Source organism: Mytilus galloprovincialis, chromosome 5, assembly GCF_965363235.1.
Source record: "Mytilus galloprovincialis chromosome 5, xbMytGall1.hap1.1, whole genome shotgun sequence".
Classification (NCBI taxonomy): domain Eukaryota; kingdom Metazoa; phylum Mollusca; class Bivalvia; order Mytilida; family Mytilidae; genus Mytilus; species Mytilus galloprovincialis.
Window position 1 is genome coordinate 87,308,841 of NC_134842.1, and position 23,690 is coordinate 87,332,530.

The following is a 23,690-nucleotide window of genomic DNA, read 5'->3' on the forward strand; positions in this document are numbered from 1 at the left end:
TGTAATTTACTAATTAGATATAAATATAGTTAAAACAATAGAAAACTTTCTAATTAATGTATGAGGTTTATTTAGAGAAAAAAAACTCTTAATTTTGTTTCACTATGCAGACCATGCAGACCATGACTTCATACGAGGTATAAAGTATTATATCATATACATGTATACGTTCCTATTTAGTGTCAATATATAGAATTAGAATAAGGAAAATAATTTTCTAAAAATAACAACCGGATATAACATCAAAACGAGGATTGACACAGAGACATATATATACGTATATATGACTCTGGTTGACAACATAACTCAGTAACTGAAAACTTAGACTGTTTTGAAGATTTATTGGTATTGACAATAGGAATTATTAAAGTAAGTTTTATAGGTACTATACTCTTATGTTTGTAGCTCTTTTTCTAAGAAAGTATTCTTTATGTTACGCATTCTTATTTTTCTGACTTGTAACGAAGATTAAAATGTGATATCAAGGTGTGGTGTATTCAATGACGTTGCGTACACATGGTAAAGGTTTATTGACCATTTTGTATATTTTGTTCAGTTCTGGACAGGAAACAACTTTCAATTATTATTATGCATGTGGTAGAGTATAATTTATAAAATTTCCCTTTGATTATTTAAAAAATATATAAATTGGATGTAACATGTGTATTAAACACGTCTTTGTATTGGCTGTCAACAGTTTTTGTTTTGTGTATGTGGCCGTGATGACATGAACGTTTTTCATGATGTATTCCTTATAAATGAAATTTAGAATTAAATGATTTGGCATGAATATAATATTTTTCTATTCGAAAAAACATAAAAAAATATGGTGCACAATGAATAACCCATATAGCCAATCAGAAGACGCGTTACAATCAAATCTGAATTATAATTAGATATTTAAAAAAAGATAATCAAAGGTGACTTTTATAGATTCTTTGAAAACATTATATTAAGAGGAATGATAATTTAAACAAAAAATTGTGTGTTTGTTTAATTTTTAAAATGGTTTTTGATAACTTTTATGAAAAACTTCGTAATGGGTTAATATTTTGTTAATATTTACAAATTGATCTTCTTATTGCTGAATACATGTATATATTTTTTAAGACGTGAAAACCTTTAAAATCTAAAAAAAACATTAATGAATGAATAAATTATAGTTTTGGTTAACCTAGACATGTTGAATCTTACCATGGATTTAAATTTTCGACATTTAATGAATGGCTATTATCTATTTTGAATTTATTGAACCATAAAACTAATTTTTGACTCTTCACATTGAATAATCCGTGAAGCATTAAACTAATTTTTGACTCTTCACATTGAATAATCCGCGAAGAGTCAAAAATTAGTTTTATGGTTCAATAAAATCAAAATAAATTATTGCCATTCATTATAAATAAATTTCTATCAAAACTAAGGCTCAAATAACTTTTTATATTATTTATATTAACAATCACAACGTACACACATGTTGGCGTATGAATACACACCGTCAAAGTGGGCGTGTCGCCATCAAAATTGACAACATTGAAAATAAAACTAATAATTTTAACCAATCAGAAGACAGTAAAAACGCAAAATTTATTTATTGGTCTATAACAGTCTTACAACTAAGCTAATTGATGTTGAATAAAAATTCAACTTATCTCCTGCACTACTTAAAAACACCATATTTTTAAATTAAACTGTCACATCATTTATATTATGTAAGTTCTCACGTGCCTGTTTATCTATATCTATACTTTTAACTCACGCGGGTGAGTGTGACTCTTACCGAGAAACTGGAACCTTTTTTATACAAAGAGGTACCTCACAGTATGCTGAAAATAAAGTACTAGCATCCTCACTGTAACTTTTTTTTCTTCGACCTTTGAGAGCCCGTATACAAAGAATTTCTTAACGACATTTTAACTTTTTAATCTCGATACTTAATGCTTTCTAGGGCATTGCATGTTTGGTTTTCCAAAGTTCTTAAATTTCATTTTGATAATTATATTTAGTGGACAATTTGACATGTTTAATAAACTGAAATCCAGTTATCTTCTTTCGAATTGTCTGTAAAGATCTGATGACAAATTCCTGCATGTACAAATTCTAATGCAAAATGAAGTGTTTTTTTATCTCTATTCTGCCTTTATTTGTGACTCAACATGATCTCTTAGAATATTTTGATAATACTTTGTTTTTGTGTTATGTACTTTTAGATACGAATCCAAGGATGCCTGTTAACCAATATTCAGCCGTTAACTTTTTTGAGACAGATACACCACATGGATACGTTAAACGATTTATTTGGATGAGATACCTACAATCTTTTGTTGCTAAGACACAAAATACTGGATATAAGACTTTAATTTACGATGGATTTGCTGGTGCTGGTTTGTATTCTGAATACGGGTCTGATGATATTGCTAGTTATGGTTCTCCTCTTATTGCCATTATAGTATCAATCGAGTATCTTATCAAAAACAAGATTTCAGGTGACAGCTCTTGTTCAGATCCGGCAAATCTTGAAGGTCTTCCGTATTCCGATGAAAAAATGGATGACTACAGTATCAAGATTTTCCTGGTAGAAGCAAATATTTTTAACTTTAAGAATCTCGTTCAAAATGTCCGAAATGTTTTGTTTTCATATAAAATTGCTCTTACTATAAAAGAACATTCTGATGAGTGCGTAGAAATATTTAGCGTTGATGAAAGGTTCTCTTTAGCTTGTCGAATTACACACAATGATTTCGAGAATGTTGATCCTCCTGTTATTGGTATTTTGGATCGACTTGTATCATTCATAGATCCATTTGGCTATTCAAATATACCAATGAACCATGTGGAGAAGTTTTTGGGTTCAAGAAAAGAAATATTCATTAACTTTATGAGTCAGTTCGTGAACAGATTCTTCAATAGTGACGAAAATGGGATGCAAAGTCTTTTTGGAATGGGAAAAGACGAAATAGAATCCAATTTGACACTTTACAAATCCGACAGACTAGAAAATGGAATGTCGTTGTACAAAGACACGCTTTTGAATAAATATGAAACAGCCGCATATGCATTGTCATTTGAAATGAGAAACAAATCCAATATTCGCCTGTACCATATGATCTTCGCATCCCCCCACGAAAAGGGATTCGTGGCTATGAAGGAAGCAATGAATAGAGGTAGTCAATGCGAAACTAGTTTTTCCCTTTCAGACTTTGATATCTTGAAAAAGGGACAAATGCTGAATCTAATGAATGGTCAAACAGACAACAATGTGGCAGACGCAATATTTAATCATTTTCACAACCAATACGTTTCTATGTACCGAATACGACAGTTTGTACTTCACGATACTATATTTGTATGGAGAAAAAAGCCTCTAAAAGTTCTCCTCAATGATGGAAGAATTACAAATGTTGAGAATGACTCAGGATATGCTCCAGCGATTAAGGGGACATTTCCTGACCATACCGAATGGTTTATAACATTCGCACCCGATTCGGATGTTGATGATTGCGCCAGTGGAATACAACAGCTCCAATTATGAACTGATTAAGTGACGTTACTTTGGAAACAGCTTGTTTTCTATAACAGTTTAAATTTTGTTTTCTCTTTGTTTCATTTAAAATAACAACTTTTCTTTCAGTTAGGAATCGAATGAAAAAAATAGAATTCAATAAAATATAACATAATCAAATGTATTTGTTTTAACAGAAATACACGTATTCAAAGACTGCCTTACATTTATGTATAATTACATTAGATGTATGTTTCATTATAATACGTTATTCTGATTGGCTAACTACACATCTCGCGTTATTCCTTAATCAATTGCATTACTCAATATAATTTATCTTATCATATACTTGTATAAAATATTACTAAAATTTTACAGTTCAATAACATTTAAAAATATCAAAAGGCTATGAAAGGATTACTAGGTTTATTGACCAGAATCCTAAGAAACTCCATAGCGGGCTGATAAAGGTACCTTTATTGACTGCTTCCGGAATGTTATTACATGCCTTTCCGTTAATTTCCGTGACGTTTATCACATGCAACTTCGTGCATTTCCGGAAATTTGTTTCAAAGGACAAAAGAACTCGGAAAACGGCAAGTGATAAGACTTTTCACAAAATGTTCGAGGAGCAAAAAAGATTTAAGTTAAATATGTTTTGAAAGACATAAATGAAGTAACAATATTATTGAAAAACATGATAATTGTTGTGACAAGATAAATAAAATGCTTGTAATATCAATAAAAACAATTAAAGTTAAGATTTTTTTTTGGTTGTTGGCTGTAAATATTATCTGAAAGTGCAAAGACAAACAAAATTAAATTTTAATAGTTCTTGTCTGTATTTCTTCTGCTGAAGTATATGATAAAAAGATAATTACATGTCATTTTTCATATCAGACCCTTTATCGGCCCTCGTTCATGATATTAGCCCTCGAGCCTGCGGCTCTTGGGCTGATATCATAACCTTGGGCCGATAAAGGGTCTGATATGAAAAATGCCATGTAATAATCTATACATATAGGATGACACGAGGTCCCACAATAAAGTGCACAGTCAGGTGAATTAAATAACAAATTGACAAAATTCGTGTTTTCATGATCGTAGCCAAAAAATGTAATTATAAGTATTGTTTGCTTCTTTTTGTAACTTCACAGGGTTGTATAAGCGTTGACCGTGCGCACATTTCACGGACTGCCCGTAAGACAGTGGTTTTGACTGTGACAGCGATAATGACTCTCCTTCGGCTCAGTCATTATCACTATCTTAGTCAATACCGCTGTCCTGTGGGCAGTCCATATATCACGATGATGACCAGTTTTTCAAGAACTATTATGTAATTTAATGACGTTGGATTTTTTCTCTCCAAATATTTGCTTGTAGCTTTCAGCTAAATGAATGATATAACTGAGGTGTGTAGATGCTGATGAACAACTAAGGAGAAATATGCTAAATCTATATGCAACAACAACAACAACACATAATAGGTAATTTTCCATGAAATCATTGCAAAATTACTCTTTCTGGTTCACTCAATGTCAATTTCGGTTGATATGTTTCAAGGTTAATATCGTTAAATGTCATACAGCATTTTGCAGCAGATCCTACGGCTTTATCGTGTACCAGGAATGAGTAATAAAAATTAAACCTTAAATTAAACCATGAAGGGACAATAATTTCATATCGGTTAAGAATAAGCCTCTCGTATTGGATAAAAAGGGACCACATGACATTCATTATTGTTCAGTAATAAATTCAAATCTTTGCCATAGAAGTCGCACAACTTCTCAAGTTTGCTTTGGACATTTTGAATTCATGAGAATTTAAAAAAAAAACATGGTTCCTTAATGAAATAAACATAATAGTTTTTCGAAGAACTGGCCATTATCGTGATACACGGACTGCCCGTAAGACAGTGGTTTTGACTGTGACAGCGATAATGACTCTCCTTCGGCTCAGTCATTATCACTATCTTAGTCAATACCGCTGTCCTGTGGGCAGTCCATATATCACGATGATGACCAGTTTTTCAAGAACTATTATGTAATTTAATGACGTTGGATTGTTTCAGAACATATAATATATCGCTCACATCAAAAACAGAAGGGGGAAATAACTCTTATATAGAGAGTCTTCATGTGATTTCGGTAAAAATGATCAAAGTTGAATCAAATTTAGACATGCAGATATGAAAAGGTCTTTTTTATAAAATATACTTTTAAAAAAAACACGTGATAATTTACGATTGGACAATATGATATAAAACGTTTCGATCGGCACAGCTAAATACGGCGGCAAGGTTGGAACCCTCAACAGTTGAAACAAGTACGGATACCACGTTCAAACCTGAAACTACTCTGAATTTGGATTGGGATTCAATTTATGACCCCATCAAATAGGTCTAAACACCGAATGAATGTGCTCATAGAACTGAAAAATTTGAACTTTAACCTTTTATGGTCCAATATCCAAAATATGTATATACAGTGAGAATCAACATATTCAAGTACATGAAGGATTTGATCTATTTATTCATTGATAAAACAAATTTTTAAAGGAGTTCGCTTCATTAAAAAATAATATATTTTAGCATTCTTCAAATAATTATATAGAGAATAACAAGCAAACCTTCCATAAAGTTCTTCGACAAAGTTACAAAAAAATTAAATGAATAATTTTCAAAATATCAATCATCATAAATATATTGTCTTTAATTTTTTTTATTTATTAAACTTCTCTTTATTTTCAAAAGGTCTAATGATGAACCATAATTTCAAACTATGTTAATACATAATTTCTAAGCTTAGACTATGATGCTTTGCCTATTTTGAATATAGGAATATACTTTGAATTCCTATTAATTGTTCAGTATACTCTGAATTTAGAGTGTATTTAAATATTTTTACATAGCATAAGTTTCTAAAACTTAATAAAAGTGGTCTAAGAACATTAAAAAAAATAGACATATAACTTTTATGGTTTAATATCGAAAATCTAGATAAATAATCAGATTCAGCATATCCAAGATCCTCATTCTTTATTTTTTTTGATAAAATCAACTTCAAATGTGGATACTTCTACTCAGACTTTGTAAAATGTCACCAGTGTCTGAGCAGAAAGTTGATGAACCAGGGGTATGTCGAAGAACGTTTCGACCTTTTCTAAAAAAAAAATGATATCTTAGACCTTGTTGATAAATATTCCGTAGCAACTTCATAAATAATACACGAAGTTCTTAACGTATCTATAGATTCTAGGTACTGACGTTGTTTATCTTCTTTTAAAAGGGCATACGATACAGTTACAGGGGAGGTAATGACGTTGCTAACGTAAAATGTTATTTTCGCGACGTCAAACTGTGACATATCGGGAAAAGATGCATTTTTCGACTGATTTTTATCATTCAAACTGATTTAATTTGAAAACGAGTGCATGGACCCCTATGTTTTAAAATGACATTTTGTTTCATTTTGCAGGAAGATTATGTGGACCAAATTTTATAAAACTGTAAATAGTGCATTTTTTTTAATTTTGATAAATATACAGCAATAATGACGTTTTTTCTCAAATCATGACCATTTGATAAATATGTATAATTTCTGAATAAAAAATGCATAAATTTTTAAGATACTTATAAAATACGGAAATTACAAATTATTTAACAAAAAACAATTTGTGTTTATCTTTAAAAACAAAAAAGTTATGGCTTTCTTTCGAAAGATAAAATACGGCCACAAATCCGAATTTTGAGCAAATATACAAAATTGCGACCTCGTTTTACTCAAAAAGTAGCACATGAAGGTATATTTTTTATTACATATTTGATTTAATCAGGTTAAAAATAGTCTATATGCAAATTTTCATCAACTTGTAAATACAGGATCAAAACTGTATTGTATGCCCTTAACAACGTGTTATAGTATTCTTTTATTTGTCTTTTTAAAGGAGTGTGGTATACTGTTTAGTCTATTTTTGGCAATATCCGTTTGTTGTTGCTCGGTCTTTTTACATCCCATCATTGTGTTATTGTGCTATTGTACCAAGTCAGGAATATGACAGCTATTATCCAATCGTTTGATTTGTTTGAGCTTTTGATTTTGCATTTGCTTAGGGACTTTCCGTTTAGAATTCCCCCTCTGAGTTCGGTATTTTTGTTATTTAACTTTTTTTACTTTAAAAAGTTTGATTTATCGTAGCTAATAACCCTTAGATTCAATTTTTGTTAAAATCAAAGTTTAATTTTGGACACATTGGACCTCGAAAATAAATGTTAAAAATGTTAATTTGCAGGATGCTATATATATATATTTATGTAGCAGCGAACCACTGTAAAACTTAGCTTATTTTGTGCATGAATAAATTAATAAACGAATTGAATTCCCGATGCATTATCATATGCTGAGTCGAACTGTGTATTAAAACTTTGGATGTAGGTTCAAAATAGTATGATTTCATTTTACTTCTTCTGTTGTTTGGCCACATTTATTCTGTGTCAGAAACCTATGCTGTGTCATATATTTGATGACAATTCAAATTCTGAACTGTATCAGGCTTGAATGTAGTATCTATTCTTGTCTTAACTGTTAATGCCCACGAACCTAGATCTTGTTGAAGGTGAGAAAAACAGTTCTGATATGTGATATTAACTCTGGCACAGGTGATAAAGAATTTTAGAAAAGATATTCACAGAGAGTTGTACTCAGTGTTTCTTTTATTTTATTAGCCTGGTATCTTTGATGGGTTATAATAGATAACAAATTTTCATTTGATAGGCTCTTCAATGTCAAAATATGGCTTTTGATTTTACAATGTAAAACAATAGGGATACAGCAGTCAACATTGTGTTATAATGATCTTAATCACTTCTAAACAAATAAAAATGTAACAAAGAAACATAACAGGCATATATATGTTACAGTGAATTTAACAATTTGAATATGATTTTATAGAATGAATTATTTAACTTTTATTCATTTCTATATAAATAAAACTTATTCACCATTTCAGTTATCATGTATAATCCCTGACATTTTTCTAGAGACTATACATAATCCCTGAAAATTTTACTGATTAATATGTATAATCCCTAAACTGACAATTGATACTACATAATCCCTGAAAATTTTAAGGAATCTCCATAATCACCGATTATACAAATTCACAGTAACCTATACAAAGCACATCAGCCAAAAAGAAAGACAAGAATACAAAATTTTACATTAGCACAATAACACATTCCAAAACGAAAGTCACGTCATATGTATCAAAGAAACACAAAAAGTCATATAGACCAAGCTAATTAGCAAAAATGAAAAACAATAATAAAAGATTTGTTATAGAACAATTACACAATGACGGGGTGAATAAGTACAGAGCCACTTCATATGTATCAGAATAACTAAAAAAAATCATATATGATATAGTCAAGCACATAAGCAAAAATGAAAGACAAGAATACAAAAATTATATTAGTTCAATAACACAATGACGGGATGTATAGAGTGACGTCAAATGGATATATCACAAAAAACAGACTAAACAGGAAAAGTCATATTCATAAAGACAAATTAAAGAATACTAACACGTTATTCGATGATAAACAACGTCAGTACCTAGAATCTTTAGAATTTCATTCAATTAGACTGATGTCTTAATTGAAAAAAAAAACCCGTGCGTTTTCAGTTGAATTTACAATGTTTTATTTATTTTTGTTATTACAGACAAATGTCACATATAAATCGTATTTAGTTTATCATATTTATCGTCGACTGTTTCGATTCTTAAAGTAACATTCTCAACTTTGAGCTTTCCTGATGAAGGTTAATATAGAACCGCGCGTCGGCCGCCTGAAATTTATAACGTGTTGCTTTTTTATGCCCCATCTACAATAGTAGAGGGGCATTATGTGTCTGGTCTGTGCGTCCGTTAGTCAGTGGTTCATCCGTTGTTCGTTCGTCTGTCCCGCTGTAGGTTAAAGTTTTTGGTAAAGGTAGTTTTTGATGAAATTGAAGTCCAACCAACTTGAAACTTAGTACACATGTTCCCTATGATATGATCTTTCTAGTTTTAATTATAATTAGATATTTAAAAAAAGATAATCAAAGGTGACTTTTATAGATTCTTTGAAAACATTATATTAAGAGGAATGATAATTTAAACAAAAAGTTGTGTGTTTGTTTAATTTTTAAAATGGTTTTTGATAAATTTTATGAAAAACTTCGTAATGGGTTAATATTTTGTTAATATTTACAAATTGATCTTCTTATTGCTGAATACATGTATATATTTTTTAAGACGTGAAAACCTTTAAAATCTAAAAAAAAACATTAATGAATGAATAAATTATAGTTTTGGTTAACCTAGACATGTTGAATCTTACCGTGGATTTAAATTTTCGACATTTAATGAATGGCTATTATCTATTTTGAATTTATTGAACCATATAACTAATTTTTGACTCTTCACATTGAATAATCCGCGAACCATAAAACTAATTTTTGACTCTTCACATTGCATAATCCGTGAAGCATAAAACTAATTTTTGACTCTTCACATTGAATAATCCGCGAAGAGTCAAAAATTAGTTTTATGGTTCAATAAAATCAAAATAAATTATTGCCATTCATTATAAATAAATTTCTATCAAAACTAAGGCTCAAATAACTTTTTATATTATTTATATTAACAATCAAAGAAACACAAAAAGTCATATAGACCAAGCTAATTAGCAAAAATGAAAAACAATAATAAAAGATTTGTTATAGAACAATTACACAATGACGGGGTGAATAAGTACAGAGCCACTTCATATGTATCAGAATAACTAAAAAAAATCATATATGATATAGTCAAGCACATAAGCAAAAATGAAAGACAAGAATACAAAAATTATATTAGTTCAATAACACAATGACGGGATGTATAGAGTGACGTCAAATGGATATATCACAAAAAACAGACTAAACAGGAAAAGTCATATTCATAAAGACAAATTAAAGAATACTAACACGTTATTCGATGATAAACAACGTCAGTACCTAGAATCTTTAGAATTACATTCAATTAGACTGATGTCTTAATTGAAAAAAAAAACCCGTGCGTTTTCAGTTGAATTTACAATGTTTTATTTATTTTTGTTATTACAGACAAATGTCACATATAAATCGTATTTAGTTTATCATATTTATCGTCGACTGTTTCGATTCTTAAAGTAACATTCTCAACTTTGAGCTTTCCTGATGAAGGTTAATATAGAACCGCGCGTCGGCCGCCTGAAATTTATAACGTGTTGCTTTTTTATGCCCCATCTACAATAGTAGAGGGGCATTATGTGTCTGGTCTGTGCGTCCGTTAGTCAGTGGTTCATCCGTTGTTCGTTCGTCTGTCCCGCTGTAGGTTAAAGTTTTTGGTAAAGGTAGTTTTTGATGAAATTGAAGTCCAACCAACTTGAAACTTAGTACACATGTTCCCTATGATATGATCTTTCTAGTTTTAATGCCAAATTAGAGTTTTTACCCCAATTTCACTGTCCACTAAACATAGAAAATGATAGTTCGAGTGGGGCATCTATGTACTGGGGACACATTCTTGTTTGATGTTTAAAAATTAGTTAAGACTCGCATGTAATTTACTAATTAGATATAAATATATTTAAAACAATAGAAAACTTTCTAATTAATGTATGAGGTTTATTTAGAGAAACAAAACTCTTAATTTTGTTTCACTATGCAGACCATGCAGACCATGACTTCATACGAGGTATAAAGTATTATATCATATACATGTATACGTTCCTATTTAGTGTCAATATATAGAATTAGAATAAGGAAAATAATTTTCTAAAAATAACAACCGGATATAACATCAAAACGAGGATTGACACAGAGACATATATATACGTATATATGACTCTGGTTGACAACATAACTCAGAAACTGAAAACTTAGACTGTTTTGAAGATTTATTGGTATTGACAATAGGAATTATTAAAGTAAGTTTTATAAGTACTATACTCTTATGTTTGTAGCTCTTTTTCTAAGAAAGTATTCTTTATGTTACGCATTCTTATTTTTCTGACTTGTAACGAAGATTAAAATGTGATATCAAGGTGTGGTGTATTCAATGACGTTGCGTACACATGGTAAAGGTTTATTGACCATTTTGTATATTTTGTTCAGTTCTGGACAGGAAACAACTTTCAATTATTATTATGCATGTGGTAGAGTATAATTTATAAAATTTCCCTTTGATTATTTAAAAAATATATAAATTGGATGTAACATGTGTATTAAACACGTCTTTGTATTGGCTGTCAACAGTTTTTGTTTTGTGTGTGTGACCGTGATGACATGAACGTTTTTCATGATGTATTCCTTATAAATGAAATTTAGAATTAAATGATTTGGCATGAATATAATATTTTTCTATTCGAAAAAACATAAAAAAATATGGTGCACAATGAATAACCCATATAGCCAATCAGAAGACGCGTTACAATCAAATCTGAATTATAATTAGATATTTAAAAAAAGATAATCAAAGGTGACTTTTATAGATTCTTTGAAAACATTATATTAAGAGGAATGATAATTTAAACAAAAAGTTGTGTGTTTGTTTAATTTTTAAAATGGTTTTTGATAAATTTTATGAAAAACTTCGTAATGGGTTAATATTTTGTTAATATTTACAAATTGATCTTCTTATTGCTGAATACATGTATATATTTTTTAAGACGTGAAAACCTTTAAAATCTAAAAAAAAACATTAATGAATGAATAAATTATAGTTTTGGTTAACCTAGACATGTTGAATCTTACCGTGGATTTAAATTTTCGACATTTAATGAATGGCTATTATCTATTTTGAATTTATTGAACCATATAACTAATTTTTGACTCTTCACATTGAATAATCCGCGAACCATAAAACTAATTTTTGACTCTTCACATTGCATAATCCGTGAAGCATAAAACTAATTTTTGACTCTTCACATTGAATAATCCGCGAAGAGTCAAAAATTAGTTTTATGGTTCAATAAAATCAAAATAAATTATTGCCATTCATTATAAATAAATTTCTATCAAAACTAAGGCTCAAATAACTTTTTATATTATTTATATTAACAATCACAACGTACACACATGTTGGCGTATGAATACACACCGTCAAAGTGGGCGTGTCGCCATCAAAATTGACAACATTGAAAATAAAACTAATAATTTTAACCAATCAGAAGACAGTAAAAACACAAAATTTATTTATTGGTCTATAACAGTCTTACAACTAAGCTAATTGATGTTGAATAAAAATTCAACTTATCTCCTGCACTACTTAAAAACACCTTATTTTTAAATTAAACTGTCACATCATTTATATTATGTAAGTTCTCACGTGCCTGTTTATCTATATCTATACTTTTAACTCACGCGGGTGAGTGTGGTTCTTACCGAGAAACTGGAACCTTTTTTATACAAAGAGGTACCTCACAGTATGCTGAAAATAAAGTACTAGCATCCTCACTGTAACTTTTTTTCTTCGACCTTTGAGAGCTCGTATACAAAGAATTTCTTAACGACATTTTAACTTTTTAATCTCGATACTAAAAGCTTTCTAGGGCATTGCACGTTTGGTTTTCCAAAGTTCTTAAATTTCATTTTGATAATTATATTTAGTGGACAATTTGACATGTTTAATAAACTGAAATCCAGTTATCTTCTTTCGAATTGTCTGTAAAGATCTGATGACAAATTCCTGCATGTACAAATTCTAATGCAAAATGAAGTGTTTTTTATCTCTATTCTGCCTTTATTTGTGACTCAACATGATCTCTTAGAATATTTTGATAATACTTTGTTTTTGTGTTATGTACTTTTAGATACGAATCCAAGGATGCCTGTTAACCAATATTCAGCCGTTAACTTTTTTGAGACAGATACACCACATGGATACGTTAAACGATTTATTTGGATGAGATACCTACAATCTTTTGTTGCTAAGACACAAAATACTGGATATAAGACTTTAATTTACGATGGATTTGCTGGTGCTGGTTTGTATTCTGAATACGGGTCTGATGATATTGCTAGTTATGGTTCTCCTCTTATTGCCATTATAGTATCAATCGAGTATCTTATCAAAAACAAGATTTCAGGTGACAGCTCTTGTTCAGATCCGGCAAATCTTGAAGGTCTTCCGTATTCCGATGAAAAAATGGATGACTACAGTATCAAGATTTTCCTGGTAGAAGCAAATATTTTTAACTTTAAGAATCTCGTTCAAAATGTCCGAAATGTTTTGTTTTCATATAGAATTGCTTTTACTATAAAAGAACATTCTGATGAGTGCGTAGAAATATTTAGCGTTGATGAAAGGTTCTCTTTAGCTTGTCGAATTACACACAATGATTTCGAGAATGTTGATCCTCCTGTTATTGGTATTTTGGATCGACTTGTATCATTCATAGATCCATTTGGCTATTCAAATATACCAATGAACCATGTGGAGAAGTTTTTGGGTTCAAGAAAAGAAATATTCATTAACTTTATGAGTCAGTTCGTGAACAGATTCTTCAATAGTGACGAAAATGGGATGCAAAGTCTTTTTGGAATGGAAAAAGACAAAATAGAATCCAATTTGGCACATTACGAATCCGACAGACTAGAAAATGGAATGTCGTTGTACAAAGACACGCTTTTGAATAAATATGAAACAGCCGCATATGCATTGTCATTTGAAATGAGAAACAAATCCAATATTCGCCTGTACCATATGATCTTCGCATCCCCCCACGAAAAGGGATTCGAGGCTATGAAGGAAGCAATGAATAGAGGTAGTCAATGCGAAACTAGTTTTTCCCTTTCAGACTTTGATATCTTGAAAAAGGGACAAATGCTGAATCTAATGAATGGTCAAACAGACAACAATGTGGCAGACGCAATATTTAATCATTTTCACAACCAACACTCCGTTTCTATGTATCAAATACGACAGTTTGTACTTCACGATACTATATTTGTATGGAGAAAAAAGCCTCTAAAAGTTCTTCTCAATGATGGAAGAATTACAAATGTTGAGAATGACGCAGGATATGTTCCAGCGATTAAGGGGACATTTCCTGACCGTACCGAATGGTTTATAACATTTGCACTCGATTCGGATGTTGATGATTGTGCCAGTGGAATACAACAGCTCCAATTATGAACTGATTAACTCTGTTTAATTTTAACTAATATTGAATATTTTGGTTGTTTGAAATGCTGATTTTAACCCTGTATTCAGATTTTTTTTATATTGGACCATATAACGTAGAAGTCCATGTCAAATATCTGTTATTCTGGTTTTATTTTGTGTTATTAGGATCAATTAGGGTTATGATTAGGGTTAGGGTGATGTTAACACGTAGTTAGTGTCGTCGTCGTTGTCAACCGGGGACATTTCGTTTTCATACGATAAATTGAGTTTTAGTGTATAGATCTCTATGAAATTGTGTTCCATATCTCAACAGAAAAGTTTTGATTGATTTTTGGTGTTATTGTCTAATCTAGCTGTTTATGCGTTGGGGTCGACAACCGCTTTTTTTTTTGTTTCGGTTAAATGACTTGACAATGTATAGGTGTATGGATCTTTATGAAATTAAATCATTAGGTTCCATATCTTAAAAGGAAGGTTGGGATTCAATTCGATGGTTATGGCTCAAATCGGTATTGAATGATGGGTCATAAAGAATGTAAAAACCAATTTGTCTATGTTTTCGGACATTAATTTAATAATTAGTCAATGGATTTCTATGAAATTGTACCACATGGTTTTTATATACCAATTAAAATTAATGTTCATAATGATTTTGAGGATTATGGCCCTAACTGTTTTATGAAAGGGACCAATAAAGCATATTTTCAATACTTTGCATAAATTGCTTATTTCTTGACTAACTTTAATGGGGTTTAATACAAAGTCTTGAATTATTATTGACTGGGCTGACTACAATAGTACGGCGGCTTTGTGAAAAAATGTGCACATCCTGCTACAAGCATGACATTTGGCATAGACCTTCCTGAACTATTACTCTTTTATTTCAGATAGGGAGGCATTTTAAAAAAAATGTCTCACTTCCGGTCAAATCCAAAATGGCGGGCATCATATTTAAATCAGCCAAATATCGAAGGCTAGTGTGTAAAAAGGTGTTATTGTCATGCTACTATCATAATATGTGGTACAAACCTTTGTTTTTACTATTTATTAACCACTAATTATGTTGTAAAAGAGGGACGAAAGATACCAAAGGGACAGTCAAAATCATAAATCTAAAACAAACTGACAACGTCATCATGGTCATGGCTAAAAATGAAAAAGACAAACAGAAAAACAATAGTACACATGACACAACATAGAAAACTAAAGAATAAACAACACGAACCCCACCAAAAACTAGGGGTGATCTCCGGTGCTCCGGAAGGGTAAATAAATGTTTAAATACAAAGTTAATACTTCCGGTAATAAAAACCAAATATGGCGTAAATTTCAAAGATGAGTCCTCAATCCATATAGATCTTCGATGTAGAGTTTTGGATAGATTAATTAAAACAAAATAAAATCACTAAAAGTACTAAATAAAATTTAGATAGGAAATGGGGAATGTGTCAAAGCGACAACAACCCGACCATAGATCAGACAACAGCCGAAGGCAACCATGTTAAACATTTTTTAAATTACTACAATTTTCGGCCAAAAATAACAGTCACCACCACATGCACACATTGCAGTGCACGGGAGACCCGATTTTCCGCATTAACAACGACCGCGGCATCCTTTCTTACATTCACAATGTACAAGCTTCTGACAAAATGATGAGGCCTCGGTCATTCATTTGCGCCTGGACTGGGTAGCATAAGAGCCAATCTCCCTAAACACCTGCCTTAGTATATTGCATGTTCTACATGCTGGAAAAGACTAGACCAAGTTGAGGGAATAACATAAAAAACATTCCCTTTTGCGCAAATAAATATTGTCTTGCTTTGTTAACCATGTTATACCCATCTGTTAAGTTTGTTCGATCTTAAAGTAAAACCCCGGTGATTTAAGCTGATCAATCATCATTCTTTATGTTAAAGTCACATCTTCAAATGCCATCAATGTCTCCCACGCAGTCTTTTTTTCTTTTATTTTCAAGCAAAGAGAGAACCATATCACAATCATTAAAGGCATGAATAACAATAAGTGTGTGTGATCACTCATTGCCTATTGCATTTGAAAGGCCATTGATAAGATATTAATCTAAAGTCTTTTGCACTCCCAAACACAATCCATAGTTCGTTTACCCCTATGTCACGGAATAGCGAAACAGTAATGACAGCATCATCATTAACGACTGTCCGAATCATGACTCGTTTAAGTTCGTGTTTCAATGCATCAGACACATGCACCATGATTCTAGTGTCTGCCTCTTAATGTGAACTTGGTGCTAAACTTGAAATACATCACGTGGTGGATAAGATAGAATATCCTGAGCATTTGTTGCTATAACTACCATACGCATCCAAGACTTCATCCACTCGTATTATAGTTTCAATGTATTTTTATTAAGGTAAGGACATAATTACAAATCAGCATACTCGTTAGGCCGTAATTCACAATCGGAAAGCTGATTTTCAATATTTACAAAGACTGTGGTATTGTTTCTCACATACATAATGTACAAGCTTCTGATAAGATGAAGAGGCCTCACAAAGAGTTGTCCAAAAGGGTTCCCATGGTTCATATTTGTTCCTTTGTCATTCATACGTGTCTGGACTAGTTAGCATAGGAACCAATTCAAAGCTTGTTACTCATTTACACCCTCCATGGTATATTGCACGCTTTACAAGCTGAAAAAGACTAGACCGAGTCGTGGGAATAGCCTCAATAAGTCTTTCCTTTTCCAAAAACACATGTTTTCTTGCTTTGTTGACGCCATCTGATAATTTTTTTTCGATCTTACAACAAAACCACGTATCGTTTTCAATGACATTATCAAATCTATATCTGGTGATGTTGGCTGATCAATAATCATTCTAAATGCTTTAGTCACATCTTCAAACGCCATTAATGTCACCAACACAGTTCCTTTACCAGCAAACGTGTTATCTCTTAATGCCTGGTGCATTTGAAAGGTCATGGATGGATATATATCTAAAGCTTTTTCCACTTCCAAATGCAAACCAAAGTTGGTCTGCCCCTATGTCACGGAATAGCGAAACAGCAATGACATCCGTATCGACTTTTCGAGTCATGACTCCGTTAAGTCTGTGTTTAACTGCATCAGACACATCGATCTTGATTCTAGTGTCAGTCTCTTCGTGTAAACATGGTGCTAAACTTGGATAACACTGAACATCCTGAGCATTTGTTGCTACAACTACCTTTTCTGCAAAATTGTATTGCGCAAGCTGCTGTGAATGAAAACTTAAAAGTTCTTTCTTATTGACGTCATCTCTCAGAAATTTTTGCCAATTTTCAGGATTTTTTTTAACCCTGTATTCGTCTGTGTATTCCCTTTTCCCTAATGTAGCTCTTTTTTCTTGCAGCATATATCAAACTACCAGTATTGTCTATGTTCACATCCGAGACTACATCAACAGTTTCAATGTGTTTCCTAACGAGTATGCTGATTGGGTATTATGTCCTTACCTTAATAAAATACCTTGAAACTGTTACAAGAGTGGATGAAGTCTTTGATAAGTATGGTAGTTGTAGCAACAAATGCTCGGAATATTCTATCTTATCTACCACGTGATGTATTTCAAGTTGAGCACCATGTTCACATTAAGAGACAGACCCTAGAATCATGGTGCATGTGTCTGATGCAGTGAAACACGAACTTAAACGAGCCATGATTAACAGTCGTTACTGATGATGCTGTCAATACTTACTATTTCGCTATTCCGTGACATATGAGCAGACGAACTATGGATTGTGTTTGGGGAGGCAAAAATCTTTGGATTAATATTAATCTATCAATGGCCTTTCAAATGCAATAGGCAATGAGTGAACACACACACTTATTGTGACCCATACCTTTAGTATTTACTGGTTGTAATACGGTTCTCTCTTTGCTTGAAAAGGAAAACAAGACTGCGTTGGAGACATTGATGGAATTTGAAGATGTTACTTTAACATAAAGAATGATGATTGATCAGCCTCAATCACCGGGGTTTTACTGTAAGATCGCACAAACTTATCAGATGAAGCTAACATGGTCAACGAAGTAATAAAATAACTATTTGCACAAAAGGGAAGGCTAATTATAATTGAGGCTATTCCCTTAACTTAGTCTATAGTCTTTTCAAGTAGTAAAACGTGCAATATACTAATGCAGGTGTTTAGGGGACGAGCTTGGGATTAGCTCTTATGCTACTCAGTCCAGGCGCTAATTGGATGGCGAAGGGACAAAGAGGATCCCTTTTAAAAAACTCTTTCTGAGGCCGCATAATTTGTCAGAAGCTAGTACATTGTGCATGTAAGAAAGGATGCCGAGGTCGTTGTTAATGCGGTAAATAAGGACTCCCATGCACTGTGATGTGTGTATGTGGTTGTGACTGTGAATAAACATGTATTCCTGGACAAACAGTAGTATTTTTAAAAATGTTTTAGTACTAAAGTGATTTTATTTTTGTTTTAATCAATCTATCAAAAACTCTACATCGAAGAAATGGATTGAGGACTCATCTTTGAAATTTACGCCATATTTTACCAGAAGTGCGAACTTTGTATTTAAACATTTGCAACATGATAGAATTAGTGGTTTTGGGATAACAGCACAAAAAAAAAACATTTTCTTTACATTTTGAAAAAAGTTGAATATTTGAATAATAAATTGATATTTCTATGTTCGCCATTTTGGATATAACCGGAAGTAAAGGTTTTAAGACATATGTCTTATGCATTCTATCCATCATAAGCAACAAAGAAAGGTTCCTGCACAATGTAATGATAGTAGCAATACGTTAAAACACATTTCAATTACCCTCCCTAAAAAATAATCTTATTTAAGTACAATGTCCGCCATGTTGGATTTAACCGGAAGTAGGGTGTTTAAAGACATCTAATCTATATAGTATACCCAAAAGTAGTACATAACAAAGGTTTGTACCAAATATTATGCTAGTAGCATGCTAATAACACCTTTTTACATACTAGCCTTCGATATTATGCTGATTCAAGTATGATGTCCGCCATCTTGGATTTTACCGGAAGTGAGACTTTTTTTTAAATGCCTCCCTATCTGAAATAAAAGAGTAATAGTTGAGGAAGATCTATGCCAAATTTCATGTTTGTAGCAGGATGTGCACAATTCGTTTGAAATATACTTGCAGCCGCCGGACTATTTACATAAAGCTTTATACATATATATATATAGGTGATTTGGTGTCACGATATCTCAGTAGCATGAAGGAAGAACAAAACATTTGCGAAAGAAAATTTACATATCTTACATTGTTGTGTTGATGTCTAGACGAGTTGTATATACAGAATGTACACAGACATGTATCACCATCACTGCTGGTGATCCTAAGGATAAATCTGTTGTAGAATTGTCACTGATTATGATTATGATTAAGACGTTCTATACATATAATTATTTCTGTGACTGTATCTTGCATTAATTTGTAGGATCCTTTGCAATAAATATTTCAGCTGATCTGTAACAATTTCATGTTCATGCCTTGAACATTATGTACTGTATTACGACGCTAGTTCAAACCTGACGAGGAAAGGTAACACCCGGTCACCGAAAGCTTTATTATTTGTGATCTAACATTGTTTGGTTGATATTTAGACGAGTTGTATGAAAATGAATATAATAGTTATCAAAGGTATCAGGATTATAATATAGTACGCCAAACGCGCGTTTCGTCTACATAAGACTCCTCAGTGACGCTCATATCAAAATATTTATAACGCCAAGCAAGTTCAAAGTTGAAGAGCATTGAGGGTCCAAAATTTCCAAAAAGTTGTACCACATACGGCTTGCCGGGTAATGTATGCCTGGGATAGGAAAATCCTTAGTTTTAAAAAAAAAATCAAAGTTTTGTAAACAGGAAATTTGTAAAAAAAAAAAAATGACCACATTATTGATATTCATGTCAACACCGTAATGTTGACTACTGGTCTGGTGATACCCTCGGGGAAGAAACGTCCACCAGTAGTGGCAAAAAGTATCGTTTAGTTTACACATTATGAAGGCTTCTATAATCAATACCAATATTAATAAAATTGATTTTTAAATAGTGCAGTTGACGTATTTTTTTTTCTTTAAACATATTTTATCGTATTTTTCCATTACTGTCAGTCATTCTCGAGGCTTAAATATAGTATATAGTCAGAAATCAAGTGTTATCATAATATGGAAGAGCTTATTCAACTAAAATTTGAAATATCGTATAGCTCATCAGAGATATCAGGCTAATAAGACAAGTACAACTCTAAGTAGTAAATTTTTCCTTAGACTCTTAACCACCCTATATGCCAGAGTCGATATTATATTCCAGGGACTGGTAATCATTTGAAAAGATCTAATAAAAGCTATGTGTTAGACTATTCTATAAATATTGTCAAGGGATTCTAATTTCAAACCAGTAACTGCCGATAAATACAAGAAGAATACATTAAGGGACTCCTTTTTAATTTTTTTATTAAACGTACCTTTATTTTCAAAAGGTAAAATCACAAAAATTCTGAACTCCAAAGAAATTCAAAACGGAAAGTCCCTAATCAAATGGCAAAATCAAATGATAAAACACATCAAACGAATGGACAACAACTGTCATATTCCTGACTTGGTAGAGGCATTTTCAAATGTAGAAAATGGTGTATTGAACCTGGTTTTATAGCGCTGAATTTCTCACTTGAATAACAGTCGCATCAAATTCCATTATATTTACAACGATGTGTGAACAAAACAGACACAAATTGTTCGACAGCGTTTGTTGAATTATAAAACTCTTGACATTGAGACAATGTTCGATCAGACACGAATACTAGATCTAGCTCAACGCAGTAATGAAGTGTATGTTCGGCAATATAAAGTAACAATCGTGACTAGGCAAAATCCCGATTAAATTTGTATCAAATAGTGCAACCAGGCAGATGAATCTAAATTCACTCACTCTTGCTCTCTCGTTCATTTACTCTCGCTCTCTCGTTCATTCACTCTCGCTCCCTCATTTGTTGACTCCCTCTCTCTCGCTTAAATATTACCATTTCCATTAGATCCTCCAACGCAATTTTCAAACCAAAAGGACATACACCAGTGTTAAGGTGTTTGGTTACGGCAATGATGGGTTGTTCCCCGTTAGGACTATCATCAAACGAAGCCCGTCTGGGAAAACGCCACGCCTACCAGATCTTTGAAAAGTCGACACTCTAACCTTCAGTTAACTTGGTTAGGTAAGGGTCAAATATATCTATTGAAATGAAACCTCATTGTTTCAATTAAAACTATATGTTTGCTGTGGTGTATTTGCTATTGATTTCTTGTAGTTTATCTTATATGAAGAAATTTCATTATGCTCTTATTTGCATTTTGAATGTTTCATGTGTTTATCGATTGTTCTTTTCATTTTATTAGTAAGATTAATATAATTATTTTTTTCATTGTTAGTGATAATGTTTGTCGGGGAAAAGAAGCTACAAGTTTCCTGTAATCACCTCCTATTGTTTTCAACCCAGATCTTTGGCAAATCTCAGAAAGAAAGAATGGCATTACAAGATCTTACAGTTCAGGTTCAATATTTGATTCGATATAGTTGTATATAAGACATGTTAGAATGAAAATGAAATAACTCGATCTACTATCACAGGCACTTAATTTGTCTCAGACTTTTCCCCCTATATACATTGTGTACCTTAATAGTAAAAAAAATTAAGACAAGTATAATAGATATTCATCTGCTATATTAAGCCCAATTTAAAATTCATATATTGTTACGTTCAACACCGATTATACGAAAGCGTGTGCAAATGGTGTGTGATCCCAAATTCCAGAAAAAATATGGGCTTAATACCGAATTCCCAAAAATGTAAATCATTCCAGTTAAAAAAAGATGTTAATCATGAATTCCCTTGTCCGGATAAGGGACAACATCAAAAGTTCAATGAAGGATAAAAAACTTAATTCACATAGTTTTTTCACTGACCCCCACACCCCCCCTCGTAACTTAATTTGGGAAAAATTGATTGACCAATAGGGATATATGTAAAATCGATTTAAGAATAACAAAACTTGCAGCAATCTTGACCCCCCCCACCCCCAAACTATTTGAATTAAGTTTTTTATCCTACATCAATCTTTTGATGTCGTCCCTAAGTGTAAATTGAAGTCCCGCGAAAAAAAAAATAACTGCTAAAAAAAATGTAAAACAATTCAAACAGTAAATTTTACCTGATTTAAAACATTTGTGCCAATGATAAACCCTCCCCCTTGACCTCGAACTATGGCGTAAAAGAAAAATAAGAAGCAGCTGAAAAGCTTCTGCAGTTACTGAAACTGTTGTGTTCGTGGCAAATAACCCTTTTGAAACCTTCACTTTAGATCTGCCGTAAGCATTGCAATACGGCTTTTGCTTACAAACCTGTATTAATTTTAAATGTTATTTCTGCTCTTTTTAAAATTTAACTCACATATTTGTTAGCAAATTTCGAATTATGTTTGATCATTATACTATAAATACCATGATAAATTCACTTTTTAAGACTTTTTACAGTGAGTCAGAGCACATTATAAAATTCCATTCTGACTTGCTAGTTTTTGAGAACTCCATAACCATCTTTATTCTTTTCAAGAGATGAAAAAGCTTTCTAACAATTTCCTTTGCTTGGTTGCATTATTTTAAATTAATGTTACACATGTACACGAAGGATGTATCGTGCTCGTGTTTTGTTAAGGTATGTTGGGTGTTTCAGGGAAATATGATGTTTTCAATCTTATTTATATGCTGTTGTCATTTCAGTTCGACAAAAATTTAAAACATTTCCTATCTGTCGTTTAAACATTTGATGTTGACGTTTTTCAATTAAAATCCTATTTTGCCAACGAATAAAATCATCTTTAATAGGCAAATTGCCAATTGCTATCAATCAATAAATTTGATAGGTGCTCGGACGGGACCAAAAATCTTTTAGCTAAAATTTGAACCGGAAGTCATGGGAGAGT

General features: G+C 31.9%; 2 protein-coding genes across 2 annotated transcripts; both read left to right on the forward strand.

Moving 5' to 3' along the window:
* Positions 1-256: 256 nt before the first annotated feature.
* LOC143074188 (uncharacterized) lies at positions 257-3,532 on the forward strand. Its single transcript, XM_076249737.1, has 2 exons — positions 257-369; positions 2,211-3,532. Exon 2 carries the CDS (start codon positions 2,225-2,227, stop codon positions 3,530-3,532), a length of 1,308 nt encoding a protein of 435 aa, XP_076105852.1. The 5' UTR covers positions 257-369; positions 2,211-2,224.
* A 7,846-nt stretch (positions 3,533-11,378) lies between these two features.
* Positions 11,379-15,413, forward strand: LOC143076623 (uncharacterized). The gene is made up of 2 exons (XM_076252445.1): positions 11,379-11,492; positions 13,377-15,413. Exon 2 carries the CDS (start codon positions 13,391-13,393, stop codon positions 14,699-14,701), a length of 1,311 nt encoding a protein of 436 aa, XP_076108560.1. The 5' UTR covers positions 11,379-11,492; positions 13,377-13,390; the 3' UTR covers positions 14,702-15,413.
* The last annotated feature ends 8,277 nt before the right edge of the window (positions 15,414-23,690 follow it).